Raw genomic sequence first — 23,819 nt, 5'->3', positions numbered from 1 at the left:
TTAGTCAAAACCGATTCTAGTCCTTTTTCCCTCTAAATGCGCTAGACATTTGGAAAATTTTAGAATGGTTAAACATTAAAGCATTTGCAATCGATCCTATACCCGAAGCGTATGGGACACGACGCATAATGTTTTATTTGCTATGTTCTCAAAATTCGAATTGTGAAGAGGAATGTCGTAATCATAATCGAAATTTTAAGAACACACTATGTACCTTTGACTAAATTTATTAAGATTTCTCAACCTAATCCTTTAGATTTGAAATGAAGCATAATATTCTCTCCCTTAATTATAGCAAAACAACTTTATAACCCTTACTACTTTGCAAGGTATAACTCTTGTTTTCTATAATTAATATTTCCAACTTGCAGTACTTTCCTTAATAATCATACAATCATAACATTTATGCTCCCACTATCATGATGATTATTATAAAACATAACACTTATGCTCCCACTAGCTTCGACATGTATTCATAAACATCTCAACTTCCAGAAAGACAATACTTATTGAATTTCTTAAGTTCATGTTTCTAATACTTAGTGCTTTGATAATCTTTTATCATGGCTTTTTGAACTTATACACCTTTGCCTTCGATAGTTCATATGTGTGTCTAAACACTTAAGACTAATTGCCAAACCTCACAATTCAAATTATGGAAAGGGATACCATAACCATAATTGAATTCGAGAATGCAATTTTACAATCATAATTGACTCGCCGAGTTGGTCACTTAACACTCGACCCGTAACGCGACTCGACTCGTCGAGTCGACCTTCTTACTTACACTTTTAGCCCTTCAACTTTACTTCTGAATTTCCGGGATGTTACAATGTGACCCATCCCTACCCCCAACCCTCCTCCCCTCCTTATGTCCAGTCACCGGAAAATTACTTCTGGCCACCACCGCCACTAACCTCCGATCTCTACACCGGAAAATTAATTATGGCCACCACCACCACCAACCTCCGGTCACTACCACTGCTACAATTAAGAACCCTAGAAATCAGAAATTGAAACTAAACCTAGTTAAGCAACAAAGACATTAAAATTGAACTAGAAATCAAAAATCTCTCTGTGTTTATCTCAGGCCATCGATTCTCTGTCAACCCTTCCCGTAATATTCCCAATAGCAATGAGCAGGGATTTCGTCGATGCTATGGGAGAGGGAGACACATAGAGAAGGGGATAGATAAACACATAAAGAGATTTAATGGTCGTTTCCAATCTGCTTTCTGTTTTTTAAAACCAATGATTGTCATTTCAAAGAAATATCGTGACTTTGGAGTGGAAATAGGACTGATGGCGCCTTTAGAGTGGTTTCCGGTGAAGTAGATAGGTGATGGAGGATGTCGACAGTCGACGGTGGCTCTAGAGTGCAGATCGACGCTTTGTGACTGCTTGATGGAGGCTTTAGGTGGGCTTAGATAGAGTATAAAGGTGGTGTAGCATAGTCGACGGCTTTGTTGAGGTTTCCGACCAATGTTAGTGGCCTGGAAGTGGTGTCCGGTGACGGTGAGTTTATTTGTCCATTAGGGTTCTTGAGTTTAAATAAGAGGGAAAGATGCAGTTGGTAAGGAAGAAGGAACGGGGATGAAGATGAATGGGGTATGAAGTGATGATGACGATTATATACATTTTTTTATTTTATTTAAGTTTTTTTTTTCAATATATTCAATTTATGTTTTATTTATACTTTATACTAATATATAAATAATGAAATATATATATATATATATATATATATATATATATATATATATATAGAGAGAGAGAGAGAGAGAGAGAGAGAGAGCTAGGTTATTTTGTTTTTTACATTTACTGTGTGCTAGATTGCACCAATAGAAATTTAGTAAATTAAATAATTATAGATATTAAATGATTTCCATAATTATCTCTAAATATTATTAAAAGAGAACCTTTAATTCACCAATGAAGCAATCAAGACCCTTGATTGTATTTCAATCATATGATTTTCACCATTAGATCAAATTGATGACATCATCTTCTCAAAATAGAATTCAAACATTTAATTATAGAATCTTTAAATTTACCAATTACATTTCAAACACAATTACATTAAATTATGGAATCTTTAATTATAGAATCTATTTATATTTAATTATAAAATCTATTCATACTTTCGAAAATATATTTCACAATTCGGGCATAATTACATTTAATTGTAGAATCTTTAAAATCAGCAATTATGTTATCAATAAAAGCATATCATTTTATTTATATATCAGACATCGGTTTCTCTATAAATCTGGCCAAAAACGTGAATGACCGTCTCCATCTTTCTCTTTTATTTTTCTCTTAAACCAGAATTCCCTAATCCTCTTCTTCTTCATGTCAATGGTTGTGCTTCAATTGATGTTTTGTGTGTTCATAACAGAATGTAGCACCATAAGGTGGTTCCTTTTTCTCATATATTCTTAGAATTTACGTATTGCCTCTTCCTTACATCTCCAATTATCACACCTCTGTTTTGGCTTCACACAAATCTCTACAAACTGAAGCAAACATCTCCTTTAAGACATCTTTTGACGATTTATGTCATCATTAACCCTAATTAATATTGTTCATAATTTAATTCCATTATTTATAGTTTTTGGCTTCAAAATTTAAACCTGATTAGTTTTTTATTTTTAAAAAAACTCATTAAATAAGCATATCAATAATTATGTTATCTTTAATCTTTATCTTTATATAGATTAAAAGAGAAACCTGATTACATCATCTTCAATAATCAGGTCCATTGATTGGCTTTCTTTTATAATTTTCCACCATTGGCTCAATTTGATGATGTCATCCTCATAATGTTAATATGATTTTTTTAGATCCTTTCAGAATGTTGATTTAGGAAATGATTATTTTTTCGGATTCCAACATTTATGATTAAAATGTTAATTAAGGAAATAATATCCTTAAATTATTCAAAATCATTGACCCTTATAAAGTTAAAAATCATCATTTAATCAAATCCCATTAAATATGCATCTAATTCATCTATATTTGACAATTATTTGAATTTAATATAAAATCACGCTTCATATTTTCCAATTATCTCTTGAAAATCGTTAATCAGCTCTCATTCCTTATTATCTTCACCAATATCCTTTAATTCCGATCTTTGGAAATACTAAATAATAGATAAACGTATTGTCTCCAATTTAAAGTAGATTTTAAACGATTTTGTTTCTCATTGTCCGCATGTTGAAAATTATAAATAATTCTCACATTTCGCATTTTCTCCTTCACATTTTTGTTCTTATATCAATGTACTACAGAAATAGAACAAAACAATACATCAACCTTCACATTAGTTTTATTATGAATCTTCAAGGTATGTCCTTCCCCGTGTGTGCTTTTTAAGATGTGTATGTGTTGTGTTTCCCTTTGTTGGTACCTCTTATATATGTTAACTAACTATTTGTAACTGTTCTTAGAGAAACTTACATAAAAAGATTTACAACTTCATAAAAATATTAACAAGTTCATCTTTTTTATATAAAGAAAAGTGACAAATTTCTACATTCACACACATTTATTCATGTTGATACTTTTACATGCAAACTTATCAATCGAAGTATGAGGTTTTTTCTTTTACTTTGAATAATTATTATTTCTGTTTCTCTTCTAATTTCAATAATGGAATATTGGAATTTATGGTTTTACACCATGTCTTGACACCAATAGAATCTCACAAACATAAAAATTGTATTTTATATGCTGATCAAATATTGTAGTAGTAAAATAGTTATTAATAAAACAACTTAACTAAGATTTTATTTAAATAGTATCTTTTTTTAGTCTATTAATTATTTGTAATAGTTTTGTGTTTCTCTTTATAATAGGCGAAATGACACACAACAATGTCAATGAAGTTGTTTTTGATAGTCTTGATACATAGATGCCTCGAAGGAATCATAGAATATTTAGTGTTCAAGTAGTCATGGTTTGGAAGCAGACTTACAAAAACAACACAAACATGGTGAGAAGCTTGGACATGATTTTAATTGACCAACATGTGCGATTTTACTAAATTAAAATAAAGTTTTATTTTATTTTATTTTTCAATAAAACAACATTGGTTATCACCCACATGACACTAAAATACAGGTAAAATAAAAAAAAAAATCATCAATGCATTTCAAGCCCTGTTCAATAAAAGAGTTGTTAGGGAAATCACAAAATTTGGTATAGCTAGAAACAAATGAGATTACATGTAAATAACTACTCAATGCATGACATTTATTCTAATTTATTTTAAGAGTGGATCTGATTAGTTAATTTTGACATAATAACACACATTAATCCTTTGCTTTGGGTCCTTTTTGTCGACTGATTTGGTTAGTTTCAAATTCCCTTGTGAAAATTTGGTGTTTTTTTTTTGTCTTTTGGTGCAAGTGTATGGTTTATAGTTTTTTTTTTCATTTTTTATTTATTTATAGCAAAGTAATTTGCTATTTGACTATACGTCTTTATAAAACAAAAATGTTTTATTTTTTGGTTTGTGCGAGATTTTGTCTTAAAATCATTACTTTTGTTAAACTGAAATAGAAAAAGATTTTATTCTAAATATATAAAAATATGATTAGAGGCATTTTTATCTATTTGACAACGTTTAGGTTTAAAAATACAAAACATGATCAGGGGCATTTTAGTAATTTGATAATGTTTCAATCTAAACTTGCATATGATGTTTTGAAAATATCATGCATAAAAGTTTATGCTTGAGAAATTGAATTTGAAAATATCATAACAATGTATATATTAGTTTTAACTAACATTTATGATAAAACATCCATCTTTTTAATTTAATAGTTTTTTTACGAAACATTGATTAGTTAATAGGATTAGTTATTACAATTAGTTATAACTAAAGATGAAATTATGTTTAAGACATGTTGGTTATTTAGAAATTTTATTAACATTTAAAAAGAAGAACGAATTTTTAAATCATTTAACTTTTATTTTATCGGTATTCTTTAATTATAATTCAAAAGATATGTTAAGATTCTAATTAAATATGGTAATGTATCATTTGTTAATTTTAATGAAAATATTGTATAACCCTTATTAATTTTGGTATGATCTTGAATATTTTTGGTATAATTTTTTAGATGTATATTATATTATAATTTGAATTAATTTTAACAAAATCGAAAATAACTATATTTGGAATTTATACTAATTACGAAAATGCTATTTTTATATATTAGAGATGATTATGATTTTTTTAATTATTATGTTATAAAAATCCGATTTAATTTTGATATGATTTTAAAATATTTTGGTATGATCTTATTATACTTTTAGGTTGATTTAATAGTAAATAACATGTAATCTATTTATGTATCCTTTGAAATTAAGTATAGAAACAATTTTGTTGACATCTATAATATATGGGTGATAATTTCCAAAATTGTCTATAAATTTCTTCTTAATATATTGTATATGACATCCTTAACAATTACTTTTATTCATTATGAACATCAAAGCTCTCAAACATCGGGATCAGGATACCGAGAAATACACGAGGTTAGTGATTCTGTTCTTTTTATGTATACAATATCAATTTTTTTACTTGATACACATTGAAAGTCGACTATTACCTCCTCTTTTGCTTATTAATTTTCAATTCGACTTATCAGAACACTTCAATTCATCAAATCAATAATGGAGTACACTTCGAGCAATAAAAGTAATGATGCACAAGATCATCTATCCATCGTATGTGGTTTACATCTTATTGTCTAACAATGACATTTTGCGATTCAATGTATATTCAGAAGAATATTTAGTGATATATGTACATTCTATTATTGATGATTTCAACTTGATGCATTGAGGCTTATCAAGTTTGACAGAAAATTATGATATTTTTCTATAGGTGGAGATCGTTTGTGGGGTATTTGGGTTGTCATTCAGAATTGATGGCTTAAAATAGATGTTAGTAATTATAATGTCGGTGCACATGAATGATGGGATTATCGAAACAATCTCCTTAATTTTTTTAAAGGAAATACTATTGAGTATGTCTTTTCGGAACATCGTTCTCATTAACTATTTTCATTTCGTTCATATTTTGAGATAGTGACTATGCCAAGTAGAAATATATTTTAATTGTCAACTCATGTTTTATTTTGTTTAATGATATTAATTTTTTTATGTTACTTTATCATATATTTTTTTATTGTGTCGACATTTTATAATTTTATATGAATTTTTTATACGTTTCCCCGCGTTTAACGCGGGTCATAATCTAGTATGTATATTAAATGATATCCATAATTATAATTCTCTTTTTATGGAAACTAATTAAATCCGTCATTAATGCCAACAATAACATTCTTTCAGAATGAATTTACATCTAGGTTTTTATATATGAGTTCGTACTTTGTTTCAAGACTCAATCACTTAAAATACAATAAAGTTCTATGGAATATGAAGAACGAGAGTGTATTCTAATAGAATACACTCTCATTCTGTTGCAATACACTCTCATTCTTCTATATATGAATTTATTCTAAAAAAATATTATTGTTGACATTAATGACGAATTTAATTAGTTTCCATAAAAATGAGTTATAAATATGGATAACATTTAATATACATATAATTAATTCTAAATTGACAAAACTGTAAATTTGGTCCCTGTGGTATTCAAAAAACTTTGGATAGGGTCCAAAAAGTTTTCAACTTGCATGGACCGTCCAAAATCAAGAATTTACTGTGACTTTGGTCCAAAAAAATTTGAAAAGACGGTTTTGCCATTTTATTTTCTTTTTTGTATTTTTTATAATCATTCTAATACTTTTTTATTTTAAAAATAAAAAGAAAAAAAAAAAAAGAATTATCCCCCACCCCCACCCACCCCCACCGTTCTCTCTCTCTCTCTTCCCCATCTTCCTCACCTCACCTCACTTCACCTGCAATTTAAACTGCATACACATATTGTTTACGAAACATTGAAGCTTCCATGGCACCATGAATCATCAGAATACAATTAGAATAAGAAATATTGACACCTCTTTGGTCACTTGCATATGAGTTTCATAAACACCATCTGTCATCTTGATTTGAGATAAGTGACACAAACAAGTAGGCTTTGGGGGAATTAGAATTGTCAATACCTGCTGCTTATCATCACTGGTGGTGGTGAAAATGAAATCCAACATTTTATTAATATTCTCTTCATTTACCTGTCTCTCTCTATTGATCAAAAATTTTAAAGAAATTTAGAACTTGAATCGTTTACATTCAAACTAATGCATTGTGTTATACAACCTTGGTGGTTGACTTCTGATTAGTTTTTGATGGAGGTTAAATCCTAAGTTTACCACTTTTGAAGATAAACTTCCAATACAAATGATTATTGATCTGAAGGAGGTGTAGCAATGGCTTTTCATGATTTTGGGTGTGAAGAGCGTCGAAATTAACAACTACTTCATCAGATAGCTCATAGAGGAATCTTTCAGTTCCTATGGAATCCAAAAGTTAAAATTGGAGGAATCGGAGGCTAAATGGGACAACTAGAAGGCACTATCGAACATCTAGAGGAGTAGAAGATTCAATTGGCATCTCATGTCTATTCCTATTCTGCATTCAGCCAAATTGGAGAGCAAATAGGGAAAATCAAAGGCAAAATCGACGATGCAACTTCATCTCCTTCGTCACGCCTCCCTTGAATCTGACCTCTACCAACGCCCAAATCGACCACACGTCATCACCGATGCCTTATACAATCTAACCAGATCTAAATACACCTTGCGTTCAACCACTTCGGTGTGGGTTGTTGGTGGTGTTAATTAATGGCGGATCTATACGGAACCAACAACGATCGCTCTTTTTCCTCTTCTTCTTCACTTGAATCCGAAGATATGTCGTCTTTTTCAACAATCCGTTAACTATGGGAAAGTATGGATAGTTGCTCCCTTCGTTGCCCTCGATTCCTACTGATTTTCCAGATTCTAACAATCAGATTTCTGATCTCAACACTTTTTATTCAATGGAGGCGAATCCAGTAAACTTCCCTCCCACAAAGGATGTGGCTAGATTTGATTTAGGATGTTATGTACGATTTACATTTTCACTTGTAATTGGCGGTGAATTGTGGCCTCTATAATCCATGTGTTACTAATATTGGAACGATGTACTTCTTGCAGAAATAGATTCAAAAATCAAATAGATGTGTGTGTCTGTTCTTGCAACAGGCTTTAGAAATGAAGAACATGTTTTTGGAGACGAACAAGCTTTACGAGAGAGAGAGAGAGAGAGAGAGAGATGTGGGGGTGGGTGGGGTGGGGGATAATTCTTTTTTTTCTTTTTATTTTTAAAATAAAAAAGTATTAGAATGATTATAAAAAATACAAAAAAGAAAATAAAAGGGCAAAACCGTCTTTTCAAAAACTTTTTGGACCAAAATCACAGTAAATTCTTGATTTTGGACGGTCCATGCAAGTTGAAAACTTTTTGGACCCTATCCAAAGTTTTTTGAATACCACAGGGACCAAATTTGCAGTTTTGTCTTCTAAATTCCTATAACATTTGAACCTACCTATATATATATATATATATATATATATATATATATATATATATATATATATATATATATATATATATATATATATATATATATATATATAGATATATATATAGGGTTAGGTTCATTTGAGACCACTTATATTTTGTGAGACCGTGAGACGCATTTGTTTATTTTTTTTATTTTTTTTAGTTAATTTATGTTCCGAAAATAATATTTAAAAAAAGAATTTTTTGATTTTTCCATTTATTTTGCATTTTAAAATTATTTTTAGAATATGTACAATGTAATATTCTATTTAGAATATTTCACGTATTTTTCAAAAAAAATAGAATTTTTTTTTATTTTTTTTAGTTAATTCAAGTTCCGAAAATAATATTTAAAAAAAGAATTTTTAGATTTTTCCATTTATTTTGCATTTTAAAATTATTTTTTAGAATATGTCAGTGAAATATTCTATTTAGAATATTTCACGTATTTTTCAAAAAAAAAACGGATTTTTTTTTATTTTTTTTATATTTTTTTTAGTTAATTCAAGTTCCGAAAATAACATTTAAAAAAAGAATTTTTGGATTTTTCCATTTATTTTGGATTTTAAAATTATTTTTAGATTTGGTCTCACGGTCTCACAAAATTAGAATGGTCTCAAATGAACCTGAACCTATATATATATATATATATATATATATATATATATATATATATATATATATATATATATATATATATATATATATATATATATATAATAAGGGTAATCTTGTCATTTTATGTCTATCAGGGACCAAGCATGCAATAGAAATATTAAATATGGACGGTCCGAGTTAAAAAAAAAAATTGTTAGAAATAAACCACGCAGACTACCTCAAACCACAAGGACTATTCGTATAGCTTACCCTAAATTTTTAAAATCTAATCTAAAGTAATAAACAATACAAACTACAAGTACCAAAACGGATTATAATAAAGTCAAAGTAGGTGTGCGGACTCCCGAAACGTATCTAACACTTTTTAAATAATAAATATACATAATCAATAACTCTCTGTAACTTCTAATAATATTAAACCACGGGCTTCCAGCGATTCGCAGCAATAGAGGATTGTGCATTTATTTTATTTATATTGTTATTATTATTTGTTATTTTTTTGCAAATCTAACCTTAGTCTTAAACTACTTCTAATTTTAACTATGTCCCACTTAAACTACTCATGATTTTACCTATTTAAACTATTCCTAATTTTACCTATGTTCCTTGGACATTCGACCTAAAAAGAAAGAGCAAGATCTGATACCACTAAGCTAGAAGCCCTTTGATGGATTGTGCATTTATTTACTCCTTTAAAAATTGAGAGTACGGTTATCGAACTGATGCGGCTTCAATGTAAGATGGCATGTCGTGAGTTCTGAGAAAGTAAAAAGACAAAGGTTTTAAAAAAGTATTAAGATGGAGCCAAAACTCCTAAAATGTTGTCAGAAAAGTGTCAGAATTGAGAATACATACTCTAATTGTCAAAAACAGCAACATACTTACATGTATTTACCAATAATAACAACTTACTTACTCTTACCCAAATAAAACAACATATATAATCTTTTTTTCCAAAAAATACCAAGACAATTACATTTATTTACTAATAATAACAGCAAAATCTATTTAGATTTTTCTCATGATTAGCCTTTACCTCATAAAATCCATCATAGACTACTTTCAGAGTGGTCAATATCTTTTTGGCACATCCTTCCACAGTTCCACTTGATGATAGACATTATATGGATGTGCATTGCATATGACTTCTTGCTCTAACATCTAGATTAATTTTTCACTTATATCTTAGGTCCATTGATTTGTGGCAATTTGATGATTCTTACATTAGCACCCGTAATTATGCGAACTGTGATGGATTACTTAATTATGTGAAGTGGGAAGTCGAGAACAAAGGTCAATAATGACCTTTAACATGTTGTCCATGTCTCAAGTACTATCATGGTTTTGCTTAGACTCATAGTAAAGTTGTTTTCTTCAAAAGGGAATACTAGTTGCTTGAGTTTATAAAACTTGTGCATAGAATCACAACATGTTTTTTTTTTTTTCTATTTTATTTTCGCTACTCAAAAGCCTGGTATTAATTTATCTGGTTTTAGAGTTGTTGAATTCTCATCGTATTTTGTTTGCAAATCCTTTATTCCTGTTTAGTGTTATGACTGTTATCAATCATCCTAATGTCATATCTTTTTAAAAATTAAATTTATCGACTTGAAAGACCCAATAACTAAATGTCTAAATCTATACCCCACTTAATTCCTATAGTATGATACCAACGGATTAATAATACTAATTATACCTTGTTCCACACGCCATATAAATGCAAATTCGGAATTATTACGAAACTTTTTTAAGCATACAAATACACAACTCTATGCCAACTGTCAAAACAGCATCAACAAAAGAAAAACAAAAATCAAAAAACAAACTATCAAACTCAAACTGGCATCGCACACTTCTTTTGAGAGTGTCCCAACATATGACAACGACCACATTGAACAATCCTCTTTGGTCTCTTCAAACTCTCTATACGAACCACCTTCTTTTTCGGCCGCCCGGGCGGCCTCCGTGTCTTCGGTGGTCGAATTACGAAATCGCCCTCATCACAAACCTCTTTCCAAACACTTTTATCGGGTATCGGATAAATCATCTGTGAATACGTCTCCCGATAACTTTCAACCTTAAAACAATGATCCGCAAAAACATGCGCGTTTTTCCCGCTCGAAATCAGGGCAGCCGCCGCATGTGCACAGGGCAGCCCGTAAAGTTGCCACCTCCTACAAGAACACACCCGACTTCTTATATCCACAATATTTGTCCTTTCAGTTGACACAACTTCAAATTCCACTTCATTTGCACGCAAAACTTGATAACAACGTGCATCAGAAACCGCTTCTAGAATCTTCTGTTCAGCAGACGGAACAACAATCGAGTTCCATCTAATCCCGATATTTCTTCGGTTCTCAAACCACGAACTTAATTGAACACGAATGTGTTCCATTAATTGAACAATCGGGAGTTCGTGCCCTTCAAGAGCCCAATTGTACAACAATTCGGTAACTCCCAATGTGAAATGACCATATCGGACGCCCTCAAAGTACGCAACCGCCCATAACTGAGGCGGGAAATCTTGGAACCAAAGAATCACGTCTTGTGAAACTTCCAACATTTCGGAAATTTTGCTTTCGAATTCAACGGGTGTGAGCGCATACACTGCGCTCCAAAAAATGTTGACAAGTTTTGAATTTTTAAACGTGTCGCGAAAGTTTTCGCTTACGTAACGTAAGCAGAATCCATGGAAGGCGGTCGGGAAATGCGTCTCGACCGCCTCCACCATGCCTCGCTGGCGTTCTGATAAGATCGTCAGGCGAGGCATGTTGTCAGTGTTTACCCCGAGAAGCTTCCGGAGCTCTGACATGAACCACATGTAGTTTTCATCGCTTTCGACATCAACAACCGCAAAAGCTAAAGGAAATAAACCATCATCTGCATCGATAGCAGAGGCGCATATAAGTGTACCCAAGTATTTTCCTTTCAGATGGGCTCTATCGAGTTCTAGAAGCGGTCTACATGAGTTTAAAAACCCGATTATTGATGCGCGATAGGAGATAAACAGGCGTTGAAAGCAATTATCTTGTCCGGTTGAAAAAACTGAGGCTATGCTTCCCGGGTTTGTTTTTCGGATGTGTTCACAGTATAAAGGTAGAAGACGATACCCTTCTTCAAAAGTACCATGTAAAGCAGCCATGCTTCTTTCTTTTCCTCTCCAAGCTTGCATATATGACACTGCAACACCATGTTGATCGCGAATGTCTTGTAAAATTTCTTTTGGTTTGTACTGTGGATTGTTTCTGATTCGTGATTCAACTGATCTTGCAACCCAACCGACTGAAGCTTGTTGGTGATGGAGGTTTCTGACACCTTCACATGTGTGTTCCCAATGGAGGGTGCGAATTGAAAATGTGGGGACGTTTGGGCATTTGGCGACGTGTACACGCCATGGACAGCCTTCTTTTGAGCATTTGGCAATGAAACGGCTACGGTCGGATTTGACTATACGGAGATCGAAGTGTAAAGATATGGCGATGTCTTTTAAAGCTCTTCTGCAAGTTTCGACATCTGGGAATTCTTGCCCTATAACTAAATGATTTGATAAATCAATAGAATCTACCAATTCAAGTGGTGGTTGCTGATGGTCTGTTAAAGAAGCAAGCGATTGTTCAGTGATTTCAGCTAGAGAATCATCGGCCATAATAATTGTAATCGATATCAGCTCTTTCGCAAATCCCCAATAACTCCAAATGAGTAGAAGTTCAAAAACAGATAAATTAAATGGGTGATCGGAAAACGGTGTTCAAATATCGGGTTCGAACTGGGTTTTAAAGGAAGTGAACCAATTCCGCGCTGTACATAACATATTCGTCGATTTTCTCGTACGTGGAGATACTGAAGAAGAAGAATTGCATTAAAGCAATAATGCTGGAGAGCTTGTGCCTTGTGGTGTTCTTGCGATGGTTCTTGCTAGCCCTAAAATCTTTTCCCCTTTTCTCAAAATCTGTTAAGTGATTAGAAAATCTCACTCTGGGCCCATGCTTTCCTGTGCAGTAGTAAAGGCTCCGGTTTTTAAATTACAATATTGCCCCTCTTTACATACGTGGCAACACCAATCTATTTATTCTTTATCCATTTTATCAACATATTATTTATTTACTAGGCGAATGTCCGTGCGTTGCGCAGAAACACATATATAGTTGAAATCTTTATAAATATATGTTTTCTTTTTAAATATAACAATAACATTTTTGTTAAATTTGATATAATAATTTTTATACTAAATTCATACAATATATTGATTATTTTGAATTATATGATAATATATACATCTATTATAACTTCATAATCTTAATCGTTTGAATGACTTCTACCCGTGAGTTACATATGGATAAAATTGAATATAATATAAGGTTTAATGTTATTTATAGTTGTTATTATTAATTAATTTTTTTAATTTTATTTGCGTAATGTTTTAATTTCTATCATTATAATTATTTAAAACATCAAACATTACTTTTTGATTTTAAAGGTAACAATATAATCATTTTTATAGAGTTATTTTTAACTATTGTTATTGTAAATTATTTTAAGCTACTTATTTGGAAACGTTAACGATTATAAAAATTCATTTAGGAAATATTTTAGTTAAATTGAGATTGCAATTTAGTTTTTTTGAATTTATCACTATAATTTATAAATTTTAACTATTTACAAAATATTATTTGGTTTTTTTAGTAGAACTGAAATTTATATTTAAGTTGACATTATAATGCACAGAAACACCTATATAGTTGAAGTATATACAAATATATGTTTTTTTTAAATATAACAATAACGTTGTTATTAAATTTGATATAATAATTCGTATACTAAATTGATATAATATATAGATTATTTTGAATTATATGATAATATACACATCTATTATAGCTATATAATCTCAATCGTTTGAATGATTTCTACCCGCGACTTACACATGAATAAAATTAAGTATAATTTATGGTTTAATATTATTTATAGTTGTTATTATTGTTACCTAATTTTTTTAAAATTTATTTGCTTAATGTTTTAATTACTATCATTATATATTTAAAATATCAAACATTATTTTTTTATTTTAAAGGTAACAATATAATCATTTATATAGAGTTCTTTTTAACTATTGTTATTGTAATTTATTTTAAGCTACTTATTTGAAATTTTTTAACGATTATAAAAATATAATTACAAAATATTTAAGTTAATTTGATATTACAATTTAGTTTTTACATTTATCACTATAATTTATTAATTTTAACTATTTACAAAATATTATTTACTTTTTTTAAGTGGAACTGAAATTTATATTTAAGTTGACATTTATATTTATGCTCACAATTTAAGTATTTTGTCCAAATTATTCAAAATTTATAGCTTTAAACTGATAATGGTTTAAATTTAACATCATATTAAATATAATAAATTAAGTATAATATGTTAAAAGTTAAAGACATAACTTTATAAGTAAAAACAAAAATATTATTTTAAAATTGAAATTTAGTTTATTTAACTTTATTAACCAACTTATAATCATTATTAGAAAGACACAACAATTTATCACTTTTAACTATTTAGAAAATATTTTTTGGGTTGTTTAAGTTAAACTAAAAGTTATATTTAAGTTGACCATGTAATGTTATATTTAAATTATTAATTTAAGTATTTATACAAATCGTTCCAAAATTGTATCTTTAAAATGATAATGGTTTACATCCAACAATATTTTAAAAGTAATCAATTAAGTATAATATGTTATAAGTTAAAAAACATAACTTTATTAGTAGAAGTAAATATATTATTTTAATATTGAAATTTAGTTTATATATGATTACATTTTAGGTTTGATATTTATTTAACCTAATTAACCAAATTATAATTATTATTAGAAAGAAATTGAAAAGTCATGGAAGTTTCAAATGAATGTGAAGAAAAGAAAAATAGATAGGGGTTTCAAATGAATGTGGTGCAAGGAAAAATGCTTCATTTATAAGTATATAATGATAATGATAATGATTTGATTTTCAAATAATATCAATATATGTCTAGTTTTAATTAAATAAATTAATATAAACTAATATATAAATCGCCACATGTCCTGCGTCAGAAACCTTGAAGTTAAAAAAAACAAAAATTATATAAAAAAGTTATATAAAAGATTAAAAACACAATTTTAATGATATGATAACTTTGAAATTCCTATATAGAATTTGACTTACAATCTCAAACAATCTACATATAACATGGATCATTATAAGAGACACATGGAAACCACGAGTTTATAAGATATACAATGAAAATGGATTGATAAAATAAGAAAATTTTAAAAATTCAATACTAAACAATATTAAGGGTATGTTTGGGTTAGCTTTTTTATGTCAAAAGTGATTTTTAAGAAAAGTGCTTATTAGCTTATGGCTTTTAGGAAAAGCTAGTTTTAATAAGTGTTTGGATACGAAAAGTTGTTTTTTCAGGAGTAAATGGTTAAAAAGGTAAAAAGCTAGAATTTTCCAGCTTTTTGAAAGCTTTACTTTTTCCTATCCAAAAAGTTGTTTTAAAAAACGTTTTTTATATAGACAAACACTTTTTAGCTTATTAGCTTTATAAAAAGCTAAAAACTTAACAAGCTTTTTTTAAAAGCTATCACAAACACCCACTAAGGTATCTTTGTCAATCTAGGATAATATTGTATTTTAAAAAATGTGACTTGAATAATTCATAATTTTATTTTGTTTTTTACTTTTAATAAAAGATGGTTAGGATGATTGTAAGATAATATGATTTAAATAAAAAAAAATAAGTTATTATCTTTTGATGAAGGGGAAAAAAGTATACATCATATAGATCTAAAAAACAATTAGTTACTTCAACAATTTTTTATATATAATTTGCATAGAATTATGCATTCCAAATGTAGCAAGAGATCAATACTTCAAGGACTTAAATTGTAACTTCAAAGTTAGTGACTCAAAACCTTAATTTTTAGGTTTTTGACCCTATTTAAACATCCTTAACTCTTTAAACTCTCCTCATTCATCAACCTCCACCTCTATATTCATCAGCCATTGGTGTGTGTGTTTTGGTGTTCATAGAGGAAGGAGAAGAAAAAATAACATCTTGGAAGCTTGGAGCAGCAATGGATCTAGAAGTTTTGCACCCTCCTCTATCTCCAAAAGGTATAAAGTTGATACCTTGATGCTTATTTGGTTAGATCTAGGTTGTATGATGTTATTATGTGTTTTTGTCCCCAAACAATGGTGTTCTTGAGTATGGCATGCTCTGGATTAAATAGATTGCCTTTTCAAACGTTTTGGAGTGTCTAAGGTCATAAAAATGCAATCTTGGTTATTAGTTTATTTCCATGCATTGAATATGAGGTCTTAATGAGTTAAGAAGTTAGTGTTTTGGGTATTCGACACTTTATAGTCATGCAAGATCATAAAGTTGGAAACTTTATGATTAAGAACATCATTTGAGGACTAAATCTGGATTTTGGACGAAAGTGCTTAATGGAATAAGTACTTATTAGAGAAGGTGGTTGGCAGATGCGTACATTGGGCGTACCAAATGGTACGTTGCGCATACGCGGTCAACAACTCGTAATCTGGTCAAGGCTCTAGTACGCCCTGCGTACAAGCTAAGTATACCCAACATACCCAGCTTAGTTGACTTAGTTGACTCCTCTGACTTTTGATTTTGACAAAGATTTTAACCAAGTTTGACCTAGGGGTATTTCGGGTATTTTGAGTTGTACTTGAGACTGGTCGATATTTGGTGTTCAGGTGACTTGTAGAGCTAATATTCGAAGCAGTGTCATGTTCAGCTATCTCTTCAGACTGAGAGGTAAGTTTTCCTCATTATACTTGTGGGTCGAAGGCACCAAGGCCGACCCACTGGATTTTATATCTTGGTATGATTGTTGTTATATTGAGCATGTATTAGATTGATAGATCTGTATGAATACTTGTGTTCACTGAGTATGCATTAGATTGATTGTTGTTGATATACTCTGATGTTTGAAAATACAATTTATATTGATTGGATTTGGAACCAATATTTGTATTACTCTATGTTTTAAAAAATGAAAATTTTTATTGGCATTTTTGGGACCTTACAAAAACGTGCATCTGTGAACCATCACAATGTGGCAAAGATTTGTCCACGACGTAACAACGGTTGGGGTTCAAAACCTTGGATTTGGGTATTATTGCCTTATTTATATGCACCAAATCCTAGGACTACCTCATTTGGCAGCCTCCATCATCTGAGAACGACCCCCACCCAAACCTCAGCTTCTTTGTGTGTGTTTTGAGAGTTTGAATCCATTTTTGTAAAACTTGGAAGGAGAAGGAGTCTATCTTGTGGTTTGGGAGCTTGGCTTCGGCTTGGATCTAACATCTTTATCTAGTTTTTGACCTTGAGGATGTATAAAGTCTCAACCTTGTCCATTATATCTTTAGATCTCATATTAGGTCATTTTGTGAGTCTTTTAGTCCCAAACTTCTTGTCTTTGGAGTTTGGGTGAACTCTAGAGCACTTTAGTGCATTATCTAGCTTATAAACCTTGGTTTTGGTTGGAAAGTGGCATTGCATGACTTTGTGTGGTGTCCATGCAACCGGTGGAACCATTAAGAGCTTAAGATTAGAGATTTTGGCTTATTGGGTGGTATTAATGGATAAAGTTGGAAACTTTATCCATATAGACCTTAAGGGGAATTAGATCTGAGCTTTGGAGCTCTTAGATTAATTGGATGAAAGCTTAATCCGTTAAGTTGTTTCTGTTTAGTTTTTCACGACGTGGTGGCTAGCCCGACCGTGACTGTTTTATCGAGAAGGCCCCACGACGTAGCCAAAGGATGACTACGACGTAAAGGTCAACTGGCATTGACTTTGATCATTGAATGTGACCAATTTCAACTTTTGGTAAAATGCTAGTTTTTGAAGTTAGACCACGGGTTTACCTTGTATGATTCAATTTACAGTGTGTAGTACTCATTTCTTCGCTGTGTAAGATGGTTAGCTTTTGACTACGTTGCGAGGTGAGTTCTCTCAGTGTACTAAGATGCTAGTTATCTTTATGATACTTACATGGAGCACTAGGGTTTGACCACTAGAATTTGTATGGAAGACCATGATTCAACCCTTGACATTTACATGTAAGACCAAGATTTACCCCTTGACAATTGTATGGAAGACCAAGATCTGTCCCTGACACTTATACAAGTAAAGCCCATGATTTGACCATGGAAGGGGCAAGACTATGATTTCGCCCATAACACTTTCTTGGGGTTGAAATAGACTCGTTATGTTATGTATGATATGTGGTATTTTGGGGAACTTATTAAGCTCTGTGCTTACGATTTTTCGGTTTAAATATTTCAGGTATTTCTGGTTCCAAAAGGATGAGTTTGGTATGATTGCTTTACATCCACATGAGATTTCATACTTATGATTTTGTTGCCACTATGATGTTATTGGAAATACTTTTGATACTACAACTATTTTGAAAGTAATGAATGAATGTTTTGGTTGAACTAAAAACAACATTTTATCTAGTATTTTTGGGATGTTGTAGTTTCTATGTATGGTAATGGCTATGAACATTATGTATAAGTATTACCCTTTCAAGGGGATAACTTATGAAGATCCACGATAACCTGTAGTTAAGAATGTTAGAATCTATAAAATTTTAGACCATCAATCATTGCAATATGTGATGTATTACAAATGTATCTTACAATGCATCCTAGAGTGACAAAGAAGAACTCAAAATGGTCATTCGTATATGTATCTTAAAATATATTATAAATGTATCTCACAACATATATTAAAATGGGTTGGTGTGTGGGTGTGGGGTGGGTTTAGGCGTACTGATGCTTGTGTGAGGTGAAGGTGGTGTGTTTTTGTGTGTGTGTGTGGAGGTAGATACAAGTGCATAAATGTGTGTGAGAGTATTGATGATAATATGTTTTTATTTTGAGTAAAATAAAGATGAAATAAAAACATATTTTTTCTCTTTTTGATAAAAAGGAAATGAAATTTTAAAACTTTTCCATTTAAGAAAAAACTAGTAAAAATCATTGCACTACGTTGCGGGTTTAAAACAGTTTAATGTGTTGGAAAATTGTAACATGCATATTTTATGACTGATGATTCCTTTTCTTTTTGTTAATTATTGATTGTTTTCTAATTTTTTTTCTTTTACACACAATGAGGTAAAAAAAGAAATTTAGTATTCATTAGAGACTAAAAACATCAAAGTGAGCAAAGAAGCGTGGCAAAAATCGTTTTCTATTTTTTTTTCTTCTACACACAATGAGGTCAAAAAAAAGGAAAAAATCAAAGGACTCAGCCAGGAGGTGGAAATTATCAACTCTTGGGGCAAAAAGACAAGAAAGAAAATTTTTGTATTCATAATTGGTCTTAGAAACTAAAAATCTCAAAATAAGAAAAAAAAAATATGACAAAAGTCTAAAACATAAAGTTACTGTTGGGAATTAATTATATATATAATGAAATCAATTTTTTAAATGTATATTTTAATAAAATTTAGAGAATTCGGATTCTTTTTATTTTATTTTGACAACTAAAAGCAATTTTATTGAAATTTCATTCAAATTCCTTTGAAACTTTTTTCGAAATCCATGAACCAAAAAGATATTAAGATTATAAATAATCAAAACAAAATTAATTTAGTTAAATTTGTGTAAAAAAAAAGAAAAAGAAAAAGAAAAAGAAAGCAAGAAACCCTGAGGGACGAGTTTGTCGTCTCATTGAGATTAAACATGATGAGGTTGTTGAGTTTGGAGATGTCGCCGATATAGAGAAGTACAGAAGAAGCAGGCCCCTTCTTCAATCCTCCTCCCGCTTCTTCACACCCAATAGCAACTGCAAAATCACCCTACTTTACACCCAGAAAAGATCAAAGATAACTCCAATTCCTTATAACCCTTTATTGTGTAGTCTTTACGGAGCTTCGATTGATGGATAATATAGCCGTTTACGCTTCTTCTCAAAAGCTAGTACTAGGTTCTACTGCAAACCCTCGAACTAATGGTGTAATATCCAATAAACCCTTGTTTTGCTCGTTCAAAATCCCAAAGAGAAGCGGCCTGCTCTCCAAATCCAAAACTTCAATCGCCGCCGTGTCTCAGCCGCAGGGCTCAACCCCACTAACAACTAATAAATCTAATGGTAATTCTTTGCATTTCATCTTTTTAATTCAGTTTTTGCTAGGTGAACATTGTTAGCGTCCTGATGACATTAAAAAATTTGTATCCTATCATTGGGCCAATTCCAAAGGCTATTTAGTATGTCTTTTTTTCCCTAAATGAATGAGTTCTTGTAGGTGTATCTGTATATGAAACCGAAAAACTAGCCAAATCCAATAACCTTCTTTGGAATGTCAAAAATCATAGTACTTTTTAACTTTAAAATCAAATCATCACTATGCTATCTACTCCCTTTGAGTTATGGTTTGAATCTAAATGAGTTCACATGTATATATAGAACTAGAGAGGCTTGGGAAAGATTGCTTTGCTAGAATTTCTTCTTCAAGCAATCAACACACTTCTTCAGTTGGTGCAACCCCACAAATTGCAGTGCCACCCCCATCTTCTCAAGTGTAAATAAGCATCTTACATTCCCTAATTTCATTCAATTTTTGATTTTTATACAATGTAAACATGACTTTTTAAGATTTGGTTGTGCTTGTAGAGGTTCTCCCCTCTTTTGGGTAGGAGTTGGTGTTGCTTTCTCAGCAGTTTTTTCATGGGTAAGTATGATAATACATTCGTTGCACTTTCTTCAAGAACAATTTGTTTCTTATTAGTCATTTCTATGTTTGACTTTTTACAATTCATGAATGACAGGCCGCATCGTACTTAAAGGTAAAGTTCTTAATACAGACAACACTTTATCCAGACAGACAACAAACGGGGTGTAAGGTTTTTTTTTTTTTTTTTTTTTTTTTTTTTTTTGATATGTTCCTAATTTCAGAAATATGCCATGCAACAAGCTTTCAAGACCATGATGGGACAAATGGACACACAAAATAACCAATTTGCCAATTCCGGCTTTTCTCCGGCATCCCCGTTTCCATTCCCGACTCCACCAATGTCAGGGTCAACCGCCTCTTCACCGGGATCACCTTTTCCGTTTCCGACACCATCAGCCGCCTCATCTGGACCTGCTTCCCAGCGAACAGTGACAGTAGATATGCCTCCTACTAAAACAGAGGCACCACCTGCAGCCACAAACTCCATAGATGAACTTGAAGCACCAAAGGAGCCAAAGAAATCCGGTATGTAATGACCATTTTGACCCTTTGCAATTCTACTTATGCAAGAAGTTATAACTCAAATGTTGTCAGCTTTTGTTGATGTGTCGCCTGAGGAAACATTGAAAGCGAACCCGTTTGAAAACTTCAAAGAATCTAAAGAGACTGAATCCCCGAAAGATTCTCAGTCTGCAACCCAAGTAAGAATTTGATTGTGAAATATGATTCATTTTAATATCTGAATAGATATATAAAATGATCTGGTTGATGAAATTAGGGTTCCCAAAATGGATCTGCTTCCAACCCGATGAATAATCCGTTTTCTGGAGCTTCGTCTACTGGTACAACAGGTCCTGTTATGTCTGTTGAAGCTTTGGAGAAGATGATGGAGGATCCAACTGTACAAAAAATGGTCTACCCGTAAGTTGTTGATTTTCCAGATTTTCAACTTTATGTTTTTTTGATTGGTGAATAAAGTTGTTCATAAGTTTTACTTTTGTTTCTTCCAGTTATCTTCCAGAAGAAATGAGGAACCCTACCTCCTTCAAATGTCAGTTATTGTTCAAATTAAGTTTTATGATTTTGTACACATATATGTCAACCTAAGCTAATACTTTTATTTTATTTAAACAGGGATGCTTCAGAACCCACAATATCGTCAACAACTGCAGGATATGTTGTATGTTTTTTGTTTTAATTTCATCTTTTTCCACTCTAATATTACTTCAGAATAATCTTTACTTTACAACTTTAATTTTCCATTTGGCTCTTATCGAGTCAGATCTTGAGGTTTTTACAGCTGCTTTATAAACGGTCAAAAAGCTTGATTGTTTGATAACTACACAAAATAGTTGAAATAAAATGGTGAAAGAACAAGTGTGTGTGTGTTTTGTATTTTAACCCTATTATTGAATGTAAGTTGTGAGTTGTATTTTCCCTCACCCAATCAATTGGTTTATCTTCAGGAATAGCATGGGGGGAAGTCCTGAATGGGACAACCGTATGATGGACTCATTGAAAAATTTTGATATTAGTAGTCCCGAAGTCAAGGAGCAATTTGGTAACATCTGTTGAAATCAAACAACTTTGTAAAGTATTTTTATACTCCCTACCAATATAAATATATGTGTTTACTTATATCTTTTTTTTTATTGTTAAAGATCAAATTGGGCTTACACCTGAAGAAGTTATTTCCAAAATCATGGCCAATCCTGAGGTAGCCATGGCGTTTCAAAACCCAAGAGTTCAAGCAGCAATCATGGATGTATGTTTTTTTTTTATCCTTCTCTTTCTTTTTGCACTTTAGGGTCACTTATTAACTTTAATAACACAACTGTTACGTTTGCAGTGTTCTCAAAACCCTATGAGCATTATCAAGTACCAAAATGACAAGGAGGTAAGCCCCCCCCCCCCCCCCCCCCCCCCCAAAAAAAAAAAAAAAAAAAAAAAAAAAAACTCCACGAAACATAAATATGGGAAATAAAATAGTTTTTTTAATCCATATTTACAAAAATGAGATTGTTGTTATATGAATATGAGTTAAATAATAGATGTGGTGTTTGAATGATTCAGGTTATGGATGTGTTCAATAAGATATCAGAGCTGTTTCCAGGGGTGACTGGTGCACCCTGATGATGATGATCAATCATATTTTGAGTTATTTACTACAGAAGTTAAGTCTGTTTTTGGGAGTGAGTGAATTTAGAGCTACAGAAGCAAGCTAATTAATTATCTGTTGCAATCCGTTAGCTATAGTTGAGTGAGTGCATGAGTTAGGACTGGTGGCTGTAACAGCAAGGAGACCACAATTCAGTAACTGTATGATTTGAGTCCAGACTCTTTTGAGTTTACTAAATCTGGTGTCTTTAAGTCTTAACTTAAGTTCTTGGTGTTTGAGTATTTAAGATACTAGTGTTCTCTTGTTGAAAATATACTCTGCTGCTAATTAATAGTGTACCAATGCTTTTTGGTATCAGGTGGACATGGGCTCCATAAAATCCTAAATGGGAAACTGGTTTTTAAAAAGTCTGGTTTGGATATAACTGGATTTGGGCCAGAAATATTTGATCCGATATGGCCAGATTAGAACTGGATTTTCGAGTGTCATGGTTTTGTGAATCTTTTTTGCATACTAAATTTAACTTCCGACAAAATACAGACTTGCTTTATATATAAAACAGTAGAAATAGAAAAAAAAAAAAAAAAAAAAAACAGTAACATAAAACTAAAATAGAAAATGAAATACAACTTTTTTTAGTCGGCTAAGTTCTGGTTTTTGATTGTTTAATCCGATAATTATTCAACAAAGTATAATTTGCTGTTGATGTCGTCATAGTGACGTAGTCTGTCTATT

At 31.2% G+C, this 23,819-nt stretch overlaps 2 protein-coding genes across 2 annotated transcripts; one reads left to right on the top strand and one right to left on the bottom strand.

The window, feature by feature from the left end:
- Positions 1 to 10,915: 10,915 nt before the first annotated feature.
- On the bottom strand, positions 10,916 to 13,147 carry LOC111913494 (uncharacterized). Its single transcript, XM_023909198.3, has one exon. The coding sequence runs from the start codon at positions 12,848 to 12,850 to the stop codon at positions 11,036 to 11,038; it is 1,815 nt and encodes a 604-aa protein (XP_023764966.1). The 5' UTR covers positions 12,851 to 13,147; the 3' UTR covers positions 10,916 to 11,035.
- Positions 13,148 to 19,938: 6,791 nt separating this feature from the next.
- Positions 19,939 to 23,342, top strand: LOC111913493 (protein TIC 40, chloroplastic). The gene is made up of 13 exons (XM_052769319.1): positions 19,939 to 20,382; positions 20,698 to 20,812; positions 20,905 to 20,962; positions 21,060 to 21,077; positions 21,187 to 21,490; positions 21,560 to 21,666; positions 21,744 to 21,886; positions 21,976 to 22,016; positions 22,100 to 22,145; positions 22,432 to 22,526; positions 22,627 to 22,730; positions 22,815 to 22,862; positions 23,039 to 23,342. Exons 1-13 carry the CDS (start codon positions 20,172 to 20,174, stop codon positions 23,096 to 23,098), a joined length of 1,350 nt encoding a protein of 449 aa, XP_052625279.1. The 5' UTR covers positions 19,939 to 20,171; the 3' UTR covers positions 23,099 to 23,342.
- Positions 23,343 to 23,819: the final 477 nt, after the last annotated feature.

The sequence above is a fragment of the Lactuca sativa genome, chromosome 1 (genome assembly GCF_002870075.4).
Source record: "Lactuca sativa cultivar Salinas chromosome 1, Lsat_Salinas_v11, whole genome shotgun sequence".
Lineage (NCBI taxonomy): Eukaryota > Viridiplantae > Streptophyta > Magnoliopsida > Asterales > Asteraceae > Lactuca > Lactuca sativa.
The sequence above is the reverse complement of the archived record's forward strand: the minus strand, read 5'-3'. Positions and strand labels throughout refer to the sequence as shown.